At 55.1% G+C, this 13,834-nt stretch overlaps 1 protein-coding gene across 1 annotated transcript; it reads left to right on the top strand.

The window, feature by feature from the left end:
- The first annotated feature begins 3,253 nt into the window (after window positions 1-3,253).
- Window positions 3,254-13,198, top strand: LOC138818748 (rho-related GTP-binding protein RhoD). The gene is made up of 5 exons (XM_070009833.1): window positions 3,254-3,442; window positions 7,822-7,909; window positions 8,623-8,732; window positions 11,629-11,763; window positions 12,698-13,198. Exons 1-5 carry the CDS (start codon window positions 3,323-3,325, stop codon window positions 12,863-12,865), a joined length of 621 nt encoding a protein of 206 aa, XP_069865934.1. The 5' UTR covers window positions 3,254-3,322; the 3' UTR covers window positions 12,866-13,198.
- The last annotated feature ends 636 nt before the right edge of the window (window positions 13,199-13,834 follow it).

Here is a 13,834-nt window from a genome sequence, read left to right on the forward strand (position 1 = left end):
AGACCCCAATCCATCATCCCCAGAGCAGGAAGTCCTGGTAGAGACCAGAGAGGCCACATGGGGGTAGCAGAAAGCCAAATAGCCTCAGCCAAGGAACAAGGGGGTAGTGTTGTCAGAAAAATGGGGTAGAGGGTCGAAGACTAGGGTTATGTCCTTGGAGCAGCCGGAAGGGGGGCAGTTATCTGAGACCTCCATGATGAAGCCATGTGTTCTGTGCATTCACTTTGGCAAGCATTTATTCCCTCATTCATTTCTTCAGTTTGTTTCTCCTCCTATTTTTTTGGTGCCAGTATTGGAGCTCAAACTCAGGGCCTCATCCTACCACTTATGTACTTAAAGCTAATACTTCACCACTTGAACCACAGCTCCCCTCCAGCTTTTTTTTCTTTTGGTGGTTCACTGGAGATAGAGTCTCACGGACTTGCCTGCCCAGGCTGGCCTTGAACTGCCATCCTCACACCTCAGCCTCCTGAGTAGCTAGGAGCCACCAGCATCCCAGCTCTTCTTTCTTTGCTCCTTTCCTCCATTCCCCACTCTGTACTTTTCCTTCCCTTCCCTTGTTAATCCAGCCAGGTTCCACTGGACCTAACACCCAGAACCACAGCTGGCAGTTAAAGTCCAGTGATGAATCATCTGAGGTGGTTGTGACCTGGCTGGGCCGGGCCAATGCTGTTGAGCGCCCTCCCCACCCCCACCCCCCCACCCCCACCCGCCCCCCCTCCCCTCATCTGGAAGAAGGCACAACGTGGCAGAAATGCATGCAGCTTGGCTGCTGCCTCTGATCTTCTGGGTTCTCAGGACAATAGACTCTAGACGGGACCCATAAAGAACTGTGAGCTTGGGGCCTCCAGAAGGCTAAGTCACCCACAGGCCGCAAATCAACAGTAAAAACAACATTCAGTTCTCTGGCCAGGAAGACTGTGTGACCCAGGGCCGCCTCCACACTCCACAAATAAACCTCTGCAAAACTGTGGTCCAGAGCCCAGCCGTGTCTGAGAATGAGGACATTTCCTGCCAGCCAGGGCAGGCTGTCATGACCTAGTGACTAGGAGCCTAACTTTTGCTTGGTTGGCACTCTACCACTTGAGTCACCACACCTCACTTCCAGCTTTGCTTTTTTGCTCATTATTTTGGAGACTGAATCTCACAGACTTTTTTTTGTTTAGGCTGGCTTCAAACCACAGATTCAGATCCGATTCCCAAGTAGCCTGGATTACAGGCGTGAGCCACTGGTACTGACTTAGCCTGCCTTTCACAGGATACAGCATTGAGCAGCTGGTTTTGACACCCAGAGACCACATCCTGGCTCCCCATTTTGGGGTCACGCCTAGGTCCACATTTCAGTTTGACCTCTTACTAGCTGCTAAGGTTCTACAAGAGGCTTGCGTCTCTAGGCCTTGGGTAACTCATCTAGTGGGGTACCATCCCCACTGCCTGGTGGACCCCGCCAGCCCTACACTCACAACTCATGAATGGCGCTGTTATTAGGAAACTGTAAAGTGTGACAGCAATCCAGTGTGTCATTACAGCGATTATCTCTATAGCAACCAAGGCTTGGGCCCGCCTCTCAGCGACTCCGCCCTCATTCCAGCCCCACCTGTCTTGCCACCTGGCTGAGTGACAGCACGGGCGATGACGAGGCAGACAGATGATTGTGGGACTCAGGGCCCCACCACACCTTGGGGCGGGAGCCACACACCCAGCCCCGATGCCAAGCCCTGCCCAGCCCTCCAGCAGTTTCGGGGAGGAAAAGGCTCCTGAAGGGTGGAGCTAGCGTGAGCTTTCCTCCACCCTAGTGAGGAGGGCCTGGCTGCAGTTAGGCACAGATGACACCCCACCTCTGAGTGAGCCTCGCCGGCAGAGCCTCGGCTCCCGGCTGCCTCCGGCCTCCTGGCACCACGGTGAAGGCCAAAAGAGGCTGAGGGTGCTGTGTCACCTGCTCAGCTGGGCGTGTCATGCGCGATGAGGTCATGACTAAGTTCATGAAGCTTCTGGAAACAGCTGGTCCAAGTCCTGGATGACGCTTGTGCCTGTTGTTAAAAAGATCTCAATTCTGGCCACTAGGAGGAGCAGGGGGTGGGTGACAGGAAGTTTCCAGTTCAAGACTAGGTTGGTCTCGGGTGCCCCAAGTGCTCCACCATCTGGGCACCAGCCCCGCTGCCAACTCGCACCCTCTGTCTGTGATGCCGGAGGGAAGAGGAGGGAAGGGCGGGGTGGGCACCTCGCTCACTCTCCCCACCATACCTCTGCAGTGCTGTCCTCTCAAGTCTGCCCTTAGCCTGGTGCCGGTGGCTCATGCCTGTAAGCTAGCTACTCCAGAGGCTGAGATCTGAGGATCGTGGTTCAAAGCCAGCCAGGGCAGGAAAGTCCGTGAGACTCTTATCTCCAATGAACCACCAGAAAACTGGAAGTGGCGCTGTGGTTCAAGTGGCAGAGCGCTCGGCCTTGAGCTGAAGAGCTGAGGGACAGCGCCTAAACGGACTCTATCTCCAAAATAACCAGCGCTGATAGCTCACACCTGTAATCCTAGCTACCCAAGAGACCGGAGAATCACAGTTCAAAGCAAACCAGGGCAGAAAAGTCAGTGAACCGGCAAAAAGTCCCAAGTGGAGCTGTGGCTCAAGTGGTAGAGTGCCAGCTTTGCGTGAAAGAGTCAAGGGGCAGTGCCTAGGCCCTGAGTTCGAGCCCCGGTACCAGCACACGCACCACACACACGTGTGCGCACACTCCCATATACACACACAGCGTGTGCGGGGGGCATGGCTCCGTGGGTAGAGCGCCAGCCAGGCAAGCCTGGGCCCTGAGTTCAAAACCCCAGGAGTGAGCACATTAGGTAAAAGAAGACTCGGCGCTGGCCGGGCCCGGAGAGCCCCCTGGGGGCCGGGCCGCCCTCCGCACGCGGCCCGCGATCACTCATTCACTCATTCATTCATTCAGCAAAGATCAAAGCGCCGCCGGCGGCCCCCGCCTTCGGGGGGGGGCAGGTGCGTCCTTTTCCTCCCCGTCCGCACCGGGGCCCCGGCTCGTCCTTTTCCGCCAGGGCCCGAACACGGAGCACCGAGCACCCGGAGCACCGAGCACGGAGCACGGAGCACCGCGGACGGGGCGCCGGCCGCAGGGAAGGGCGGGGCGCCCGGCCTCCGCACCTGGGGACCCCGGCGCCCGCGCCCGCCCCCCGCCCCGGCCCTCGGCCGCCCCGATCCGCCCCGATCCGCCCCGATCCGCCCCGATCCACTTCCTCCCGCCGCCCCGCCCCTTCCACATTCCTGTCCCGCCGGCCGCCCCGCGCCCGGCCCGGCCCGCCCGGCCCCGCGCCCCCGGGATGAAGGCGGCCCAGGCCCCCCGCGAGGACGCGCCGTCCGTCAAGGTGGTCGTGGTGGGCGACGGCGGCTGCGGGAAGACGTCGCTGCTGCTGGTCTTCACCCAGGGCGACTTCCCCGAGGTGAGTGCCGCCCGCACACACCGCGCCGGGCTGCGGGAGCTGCCCCCCCCCCGGCTCGCCGCCCCCCCCCCCCGCTCTGCCCTGGGACGGTTATCTATCTACAAAGGGGAGGGGGCGCATGGCACCCGCCTGGGAGAGAGGGAGGTCGTGGGGACCGAATTAGGTTACCTGGGTGCCTAGCAGGACCTAAAGGCAACCCTTGGGGACCCAGCTTGGCCACGGAGACCGTGAACGCTTCAGCCTGGCACGATTCAACTCATGTCCTTGCCACTGAATGGCTGTGTGCCCTTGGGGTAGTTCCTTACCCTCTCTGTGCCTTTGCACAGCAAAGACTGACTGAAAGTTGGTCAACAATGATCCTTGGGAGACACCATCTCTTCTCCAGCCCTTGTCACTATAGGACACATCCAGCTCCCTACTTAGGGCAAGAGAGGATGCCAGCTCTACAGCCGGACGGCTGGGTTGGAGCCCCAGTGCCCCTTGGTAACGCGCTCAGCTTCATGGGCAGAGAGGCCCTTGGGGCGCTGAGGTAGAGTGAATGCAAGGCTGGTAGACAGCTTCTCCTGTGCCTGGTACATCCGGGCACTCTGGGACTGTTCCCCCCCTCTGGGGTTTTCTCAGCAGATACCAAATGCCAGCTGCTGGGGCCCTGGGGTTGTGTGAGGAGTGGGGTCCTAGGAGCCCATGTGTTTGCTCCTCTACCTTCCTGTCCCAGCATCCTCTGGGGTGGAGTGGGTAAGGCTGCAGGCAGCGTGGGGTCTTCCCACCTGCCAGCCAGCCACAGGCTCTGCAGGTCACAGAGTTGAGGTCGCCTCCTTTTTTTTTTTTTTTTTTTTTTGGTTGGTCGTGGAGCTTGAACTCTGGACCTGGGCGCTGTCCCTCAGCTCTTTAGTTCAAAGTGAGCGCTCTACTACTTGAGCCACAGCATCACTTCCTGTTTTCTGAGTGGTTTAAAGTCTCAGGGACTTTAAACCCGGTTGGCTTTGAACCTGATCCTCAGATCTCAGCCTCCAGAGTAGCTAGGCTTACAGGCGTGAGCCACCGGCGCCTCTCCTTTAAAAGCATGTTTCCGGGCCCCCCCAGGTGTTGCCCGTGAGAAGCCAACCATGATGGGAAGAGTAGCGGGGAAGAGTACCACAGGGGTCCAGACAGGACTTAGGCCTCACCAGAACCAAGACCTGATGTCCTAGATGGTGACTTGGTTAATGAAGAGGGGCTCTGCCAGTTTCTGAGAGGTTCCCCTGTGGAAATGGGCACTGAGCAGTCCACACACTGGAGGGCACTGAGGCAGCCAGGGGGCGCTGGGGGATGGCTCTTCCCTCCTGGGGACTTGCGGTTCCATGGCACAAGAGAGGGCTTTATTTTGTTTTTGTTTGTTTTGAACTATTGCCTTTTATGTAGCCCACGCTGACTTCAAACTCTTAATTTCCTGCCTCCAACGTGTGAATGCTGAGCTGCAGGTGTACAGCCGAGTCTTCTGGGTTGTTTTTGGTCTATTTGGGCCTGTACTGGGGTTTGAACTCAAGGTCTTGAGCTTTACTATTTGAGCCTAGCTCCAGTATTGGCATTCTGGTGGTTAATTGGAGATAAGAGGACTTTTCTGCCTGGAGTTGGCTTCAGATCCTGAGCTTCACATCTCAGGCTCCTGGGGTGGCTAGGATTACAGATGTGAGCTGCTGACACCCAGTGGCCTCTGGTTTTTACAGATTCATAAGATTCAAGACCGAGAAAAAGAGGCTTCACACTGCAGAGGGGAAAACTGAGATCAGAAAGGTAGCCTGCAAGCCAGGTGCCGGTGGCTCACACCTGTAATCCTAGCTACTCAGGAGGCTGAGATCTGAGGATCATGGTTCAAAGCCAGGCCGGACAGGAAACTCCGTGAGACTCTTACCTCCAGTAATCCACTAGAAAACAGGAAGTGGCGATGTGGCTCAAGTGGTAGAGTGCTCCCCTTGAACTGAAGAGCTCAAGGACAGCGCCAAAGCCCAGAGTTCAAGCCCTACAACCACAAAAAAAAAAAAAAAAAAGGTAGTCTGCATGCCCAGCAGGGCACTCTCCACAGCCCAGCGCTGTGCCCGGCCTCTTCTGCCAGGCACCAGCAGCTCCTACCCACTGCTGAGAACAGACATCAGGCTGGAGATTTGGCAATACTGGGGTTTGAACTCAGGGCCTCACCACTTAGTAGCCAGGCATTCTACCACTGAGCTACCCAGGAAGACACTTCACTGTAGCTCAAGCTCAAGTCAGAGGGAGCAAGGTAGAGAGTATGGCACTAGGAGATCCTCGCCCTGTGCCCTAAGACCATTGGGAACAGGCAGCCCCTCCAGAGGTGTCCTGCCCCGGAATCCCTGACACCCTCTCCTGTAATGGCCCCCTGTCCATCCTGAGGCCTGTATGGGTGGACCCATCTCTGCCTGGGCTCCCCAGAGAAGATGAGGTGCTTACTGGTCAGGTGGAAGCAGGGAGGGGACCGTGGCTCTGCCCCTGGGGAAGGAAAGGTCGAAGAACCTGACCGAAGTTATGGACTAAGTCTCCAAGATCACATTTCAACGGCTAGCAGAATGGCTGTATAGCCATCCAGAAGGACTAGGGACCTAGCCCCCTGCCAGGAGCTGGAACCGGGGTTTGGTCTCCTCAGGACAGGCTGATGGTTGGGCTCTAGAGCCACACAGTGTTGCCCCAAGCAAGACGATTGCCCTGACATTCAAGGTCACAGGGTCAGAGATTGTGGTGTCAATCCTACCTGTGCCTCCCAAGAGCTCAGAGGCAGGCCGCCCAATCAGCTAAGTAATAAACTTTCACAAGGGGACACCTCCCCTCCCCCCTTTTTTGTTTTTTGTTTTGGTCAGTCATGGAACTTGAACTCAGGGCCTAGGCACTGTTCCTGAACTTTTTCTCTTTTTTTGGATCTGGTCATGGGGCCTGAACTCTGGGCCTGGGCGCTGTCCCTCAGCTCTTCAGCTCAAGGCTAGCGCTTTACCACTTGAGCTACAGTGCCACTTCCGGTTTTTTCTGCTTATGTGGTGCTGAGGAATCGAACCCAAGGCCTCATGCATGCAAGGCAAGCACTCTACCACTGAGCCAACTTCCCAGCCCTGTTCCTGAACCTTTTCATTCAAGGCTAGTACTCTTATCTACCACTTTGAGACACAGCACCACTTCCAGTTTTTCTAGTGAATTGGAGACAAGAGTTTCACAGAGTGTGTCCTGGCCAGGCTGGCTTCAAACCTCCATTCTGAGATCTCAGTCTCCTGCGTACCTAGGATGACAGGTGTGATCCACCAGCACGCATAACACCTTCCCTTTTGAGTGACAGGGCTGATCAAGGCCACACAGCTAGTGGGTACCAGAGCTAGAGCCTAAGCCAGAGCCATCTAAGCTAGGCACCAGTGTCTCATGCTTGTTATCCTACTCAGGAGGCTGAGATCTGAGGATCAGGATTCAAGACCAGCCCGGGAAGAAAAGTCCATGAGACTCTTATCTCCCATTAACCACTAGAAAACCACAAGGAGAACTGTGGCTCAAAGTGGCAGAGTGCTAGCCTTGAGCAAACAAAAGCTCAGAGGCTACACCAGGTCCTGAGTTCAAGCCCAGGATTGGCAGAAAAAAGAAAGAAGGTTGGGAATGTGGCTTAGTGGCAGAGTGCTTGCTTGCCTAGTATGCATGAAGCCCTGGGGCAAAAGAAGCTCAGGGACAGTGCCTAGGCCCTGAGTTCACGCCCCAGGACTGGCAAAACAAGAAGAAGAAAGAGGAAAGAGAGAGAGCGAGAAGTGAATGAACATATAAATGGGCGAAGGATGATTCTGTCATTCCAGGAGGAGGGACGCTCAATTCTAGGGACTTTAATCTTCTCCTTAAATCCTGGAACAGAACAAGGCCAGGGAAGGTGGGACCTGTTAGGTTTTTAAAAAGAAGGTAGCCAAGGAAGAACTGCACCACGCACGTGGTATTCAGGTAAGGGGTAGGTTTATTCAGTGGACCTGCTGGGACCAGGCAAGGTTGGCACTCCACGCGGCTGGCAAAAGAGACGTCTGGCCCCGGGTTTGGCCTTATATAGGGTAGGGGGGCAGGGAAGGGTGTGTCCAGGTAAAGGTTGGAGGGATCAGGTTGGAGAAAGGTGTGGCCGCATCAGATTAAGAAGTGACCTCAGCGGATGAGGATGTGACCTCTTCCAGGTGTCCCAGTTGCCTAGGTAACTCAGGTACTGGGCGAGGTCTGTTCGCCGTCCAGGAATGGACCTTACAGGACCCTTGCTGGCAGCTCCCCTCCCCCCGCCCCCAACACACTGCAGGCTACCTAGGAATCCGCAGGGGTGGCACACGTGCCCGAGGTTCTGGCCTGCCCCTCCCCCGCCTCTCACACGCTTCCTTCCTCCTCAGGGGTACGCGCCCACGGTGTTTGAGAAGTACACTGTCGATCTGCAAATGAAGGGCAAACCTGTCTGCCTCCACATCTGGGATACAGCAGGTGGGTGTGCTGAAGTTGGGAAGAGGGGGGCTTCTGTGGCCTCCAGATGTCTGGGATAGGGGCCTGCTAGGCTTTGCACCCCAACTTCGGTCATGGGGTTTGAACTCTGGGGCCTGGGCGCTGTCCCTGAGCTCTTCAGCTCAAGGTGAGCACTCTACCACTTGAGCCACGGCGCCACTTCCAGTTTTCTGGTGGTTCATTGGAGATAAGAGTCTCACGGACTTTCCTGCCCAGGCTGGTTTTGAACCTCCATCCTCAGATCTCAGCCTCCTGAGTAGCTAGGATGACAGGCATGAGCCACCGACGCCTGGCTCCCAACTTCAGCTTCTCTAAAACTCCCAAGGGTCAGCTCTAGGCTAAACTCAGGGGCCCCCAGCAGCTCTCTCCCTTCTATGGGGGCTAAGTTGTCTTTCCTGGGGTTCTACTTGCCCTTCTGCCTCACCCCAAAGCCCTGGGCAAAGCAGACGTGGGGAGAACAGGCCTCAGTTCCTCCGGGCTGCCCCCCGCCCAGCCTCTGCCTTGCCCCCACTCATTCCTTCTAGAACCTGGCCTCTGGTCAAGGGGTTCCCAGGCTAGGGACCACCTCCTGCAGGCAGGCCCGGTAGTGTCACCCCAAAGATTCTCCACGTGAGGGCACAGATGCAGGCCTGGTCCACAAGCCCGTCTACCCCTGAAGCTAGGGGGAGTCTGAAAGGAGTCCCCCCCCACACCAGGGCAAGATGACTATGACCGCCTGCGGCCCCTGTTCTACTCGGACGCCAGCGTCCTGCTCCTCTGCTTCGACGTCACCAGCCCCAACAGCTTCGAAAACGTCTTCAACCGGGTAGGTGCCGGATGAGGTGGGTACAGTGACCATGTCCAGGCTGCTGTGCACTCTACCCTTGACTGCCAGTTATCAGAGGCCGCTGCCTTCGGTGGTGTAGACCAGGAACTCTTCCGTCCATACACAGGGTGGCGGAGGCCCAGAGGGGTGCAGTTACTTTCTTGGGGTGAAGAACTTGATGGCATGGGTCCACCTTGTGCTATCCTGCAGGGTTTGAACTCAGAGCCTCTTGCTGACTAGGCTTCTGCTGTACCTCTGAGCCATGCGAACTCTGGGCCTGGGCGCTGTCCCTCAGCTCTTCAGCTCAAGGCTAGCGTTCTACCACTTGAGCCACAGCACCACTTCCGGCTTTTTCTGCTTATGTGGTGCTGAGAAATTGAACCCAGGGCCTCATGCATGGGAGGCAAGCACTCTACCACTGAGCCACCTTCCCAGCCCCACCATTTTTGTTTTCTTGGTGCTGGTGCTAGGACTTGAACTCAGGGCCTGAGTGTTGTCCTTGAGCTTTTGTTTTGTTTTGTTTTGAAATTTGTTCTTTTGCTCAAGGCTAGCATTCTGCCACTTGTGCCACGTTGCCACTTCTGGCTTTTTTGTGTGTGCTTAAGCGGAGATAAGAGTCTCACAGACTTTGCTGCCCTTTTGGGCTGGCTTTCAATCATGATCCTCACAGCTCAGCCTCCTGAGTAGCTAGGATTACAGGCGTGAGCTACCCAGCCTTTGATTTATTTATTTTTTGTATGTTTTCCCTATTTTCAGATGAGGTCTCACTTAATCCTTGATCCTTTGGCCCACACCTTCCTCATAGCTAGGATTCTAGGCAGGCGCCATGGAACTCCAGAACTCCAGCTCTTTCCACAGTAACTCTCTTTGAGAATACTGAGTGACCCAGAGCTGGCTGTTTCCCAGCCTGTGCCTGCCCATGGCAGCCCGCTGGCTGTCAGCAGCCTTTCGAGGTGCCTCCAAAATGGCATGTGGTCCCAGACTGTTCACAGTGTTCCTCTGCCTGGGCTCTGGCCCCGCCCCTCACCTAGTGCGTCCAGGACCGCAGACACACAGTGACGCATTAGTAATGAGGAAGGATGCCGGGACTTTTTTGCCTGGCAGCACTGGGCTATGAACGCACGGTCCTGCTCTCTACCCCCTGAGCCGCATCCCTCATCCTTTTTGCTTTTGTTTTATTTTGTTTTTCAGATGGTGTTGTGGTTGCTCATGGGGCTTGAACTTACCCTGCCTGGGTGCTATCCCTGAGCTTTTTCACTCTACCACTTTGACCTACAGCGCCACTTCCAGTTTTCTGGTGGTTCATTGGAGATAAGAGTCTAATGGACTTTCCTGCCTGGGCTGGCTTTGAACCTTGATCCTCAGATCTCAGCCTCTTGAGTTGCTAGGATTACAGGCAAGATCCACCAGCACCAGACTGCCAGCTGGTTTTTTGTGTTTTGTTGTTGTTTGGTTTGTTTTTTTGTTTTTTTGTCGGTCGTGGGGCTTGATCTCTGGGCTTGGGCGCTGTCCCTGCACTCTTCAGCTCAAGGTGAGTGCTCTACCGCTTGAACCACAGCGCCACTTTCGTTTTTCTGAGTGGTTTATTGGAGATAGGAGTCTCTCGGACTTTCCTGCCTGGCCGGGCTGGCTGGCTTTGAACCGCAATTCTCAGATCTCAGCCTCCTGAGTAGCTAGGATTACAAGTGTGAGCCACCAGTGCCTGGCCCAGCTGGTTTTTGAGATAGGGTCTCTTTAACTCTTTGCCCAGGTTGGCCTTGAACCACAGTCTACCTGCCTGTGTTTCCCCAGTAATAAGGGTTACAATGCATGAGCCACTGCACCTTGCCACAACATTAGGATCTTATACATAAGCAGGAAGATATTGAGTTTGAGGCCAGCCTGAGTGAGGGTTAACAGCCTTGTCTCAAAATTAAAATAAAAAGCTTAGCACTGGTGGCTCATGGATAATCCTAGCTATCCAGGAGGCTGAGATCTGAGGATCTTCATTCAAAGCCAGCCCAAGCAACAAAGTCCGTGAGACTCTTATCTCCAATTAACCACTAGAAAACTGGAAGTGGCGCTGTGGCTCAAGAGATAGAGCACTAGCCTTGAGCTGAAGAGCTGAAGGACAGCGCCCAGGCCCAGAGTTCAAACCCTATGACCAAAAAAAAAAAGTGCTGGGAGCATGGCTCCAGTGGTAGAACCAGTGAGCAGCATACATCCTAGGAATGGAAAGCCACTGGCCCCTGGCTGTGGTGCAGACCAGAATAACCTCTCCCTCCACACAGCTACGGTGACACAGGGGGGGCCTCCCTTTAATGAACCAGCAGTTAAGGTAGACAGCTGTGGCTGCCATTTTGTGAGCAGATTTTTTTTGGGGAGGTCCGGTCGTGGGGCCTGAACTCTGGGCCTGGGCACTGTCCCTCAGCTCTTCAGCTCAAGGCGAGCACTCTAGCACTTGAGCCACAGCGCCACTTCTGGCTTTTTTCTTTTTGCTTATGTGGTGCTAAGGAATCGAACCCAGGGCCTCAGGCATGCAAGGCAAGCGCTCTACCACTGAGCCACCTTCCCAGCCCAGATTTTTTTTTTTTTAATGACTATTTGGGCAGGGTGCTGGTATCTCACACCTGTCATCTTAGCAACTTGGATAGTTGAGATCTGCAGGAACATGGTTCAAAGGTAACGCAAGCAGAAAAGTCCATGAGATTCAATCTCCAAAATAATCTGCCAAAAGCAGGGCTGGGGGCCTGGGTCAAGTGGTAGAGCACCAGCTGAGCAAACAAGCTGAATGAGGGCAAGGCCCTGAGTTCTTTGCACCCTGAATAGTAGTGGTGCTGGCCGGGGCAGCAGCAGAGTGGCCTTCTGAGGGCCAGAGCTCCCCATATTTCACCCCCACCTTCCCCGCCCTCTGCAGTGGTATCCTGAGGTGTCTCACTTCTGCAAGGACGTGCCCATTATCGTAGTGGGCTGCAAGACTGATCTTCGAAAGGATAAGGTGCTGGTGAACAGGCTGCGGAAAAATAGACTGGAGCCCGTGACCTACCACAGGGTAGGAAGCCTAGCCTGGGGTTGGAGGGACGGGAGGGGCACCTGCCTGGTGGGGAAGGCTGGGAGAGGGAGGGGAGGGAAGGGCCCCATGCTAGCTGGAGTACAGAACTGCCAGGCTGAAGTGGTATCTGAGATGCTTTGGAATGTTCCACCCAGAGAAGGAAGAAGAGAGTTTGCATGCCACAGTTAATCCTAGCCTAACTAAGCCCCCACCGGAGACAGGAAAACAGGCCCGTGGGGATGGTCCGATACTCAATCTGTGGCCCCCTCTCGTTGCATGGGGGCCTGGGGTCGTTGGAAGTTAATGAATTGGTGAGTTGAAAGGCAGAGATCTGTCAGGCATGGTGGCCTCTGACCCCACTATTTGGGAGGCAGAGGCGGGAGGACTGAGTTTGAGGCCAGCCTGGGCTACAGAGGCAGAGACCAGCACTGAGACAGGAAACAGCGCGAAGTGCAACAGAATGCTGGTCAAGCCATGTACATACAGGAGCTGAAGATTCTCTAAAAACAGCACCGCCATAGCCAGTGGCTCACACCTGTCATCCTAGCTACAGGAGACTGAGATCTGAGGATCGTGGCTTGAAGCCAGCCCAGGCACGAAAGTCCGGGAAACTCTTAGTCCAATTAAGCACCAAAAAAAAAAACTGGAAGTGGAGCTGTGGCTCAAATGGTAGAGCACCAGCCTTGAGCAAAAAAGTCTCAGGGATAGTGCCCGGGCCGGAGTTCAAGCTTCAGTACAGGCACACACGCACACACACACACACACACACACACACACACACACACACGTGTGCTTGCACACGCACAAGTCCCCACCTTTCACTGTTGTCCCACAGACTCCCTATGTTGCTAAGAGGGCAATAGGAAGACACCCCCCATCCCCCCCATGGCCACCCTTTTCCCTCACAGTAATCCCCTTGATGTCTCCCTGTCAGGGCCAAGAGATGGCAAGATCTGTGGGTGCCGTGGCCTACCTCGAGTGTTCCGCTCGCCTCCACGACAATGTCCACGCCATCTTCCAGGAGGCAGCCGAGGTGGCTCTGAGCAGCCGCAGTCGCAACTTGTGGAGACGCATTACCCAGAGTTTCTGCGTGGTGACCTGAGCTGCTGTCCCTGCTCTGGACTGCCCTCACTGCCCAAGAAGGAGCCTGGGGCCGACTCTGCCAAGTAGGCTGGACCCAGGCACCAGGCCGGACTTCCACAGATGAGCACTGGGAACTTAGAAAAGGGGTGCCCCAGGACCCCCAGCCCTGGAACTGTTAGCTGAGTCCCAGCACCCAGATCTGTACCATCATCCTGAGTGGCTTTTGCAGCCTGGACGGGCGCCACCTGGTGGCTGCTCCCAGGGTTGCACCTGCAAGTTCTGCCAGAACCCACACTCTACCTCTTCCCCTCCTCCCTACCTGTAAGTGTAACACTAAAATGACACCCCTTGCCATCTGTGTCCTGCCTCTTGCTTCAGAATATCATTATATGCATTCCACAGTGGGCAGGAGTTCAGCCCGCACAGGCAGTGGAAGGGGACCGCTTGCATCCAGGCCTAGCTTTATTATGTTCATGACCTTAAAAAAGTTCTTCCGGACCTTAGCCTCTGTAAAACAGGATCAGAAACTACATCATGGAGCTTTGGGATGAGTAAGAAGGTCCTGAGGGCCAATGCATGCAGAGAGCTTAGGAGGTGTCTAACACAAAAGGTATGCTCTAATTTATCCAGCCTATTAGACTTCTCCAGAGAAGCAGAACCAATAGCACGTGCACACACACACCACAATGGAAGGTATTTAAGAAATCAGCTCATTGTTAACTGGGACTGGTAAGTCTAATTCTTGTAGGGCAGGCTGTAATTCAGGTGAGTTGGAGTTGCTATTTAACATCCACAGAGCAAAGGACTGCAAACTCCGGCAGAGTTTCTGGGTTTTTGAATTGAGGCAGAATTCTTTCTTTAGGAAACCTCATTCTTCTCTTAAGTTCTTCAGATGATTAGACAAGGCCCACACATGCTGTAAAGATTCTCCTGTTTTATTTAAAATCTACTGATTTAACCAGGCTCTAGTGACTCACTCCTGTAATCC

This window comes from Dipodomys merriami, unplaced genomic scaffold (assembly GCF_024711535.1).
Source record: "Dipodomys merriami isolate MVZ:Mamm:240054 unplaced genomic scaffold, mDipMer1.0.p SCAF_78, whole genome shotgun sequence".
NCBI classification, from domain to species: Eukaryota; Metazoa; Chordata; class Mammalia; order Rodentia; family Heteromyidae; genus Dipodomys; species Dipodomys merriami.

Bases quoted from the DNA above. Each gene is read 5' to 3' on its own strand.
- LOC138818748 (XM_070009833.1), top strand. From the start codon at position 3,323: ATGAAGGCGGCCCAGGCCCCCCGCGAGGACGCGCCGTCCGTCAAGGTG. The intron at 3,443-7,821 runs GTGAGTGCCGCC...CTTCCTCCTCAG, and splicing joins CCCAGGGCGACTTCCCCGAG to GGGTACGCGCCCACGGTGTT. The intron at 8,733-11,628 runs GTAGGTGCCGGA...CGCCCTCTGCAG, and splicing joins TCGAAAACGTCTTCAACCGG to TGGTATCCTGAGGTGTCTCA.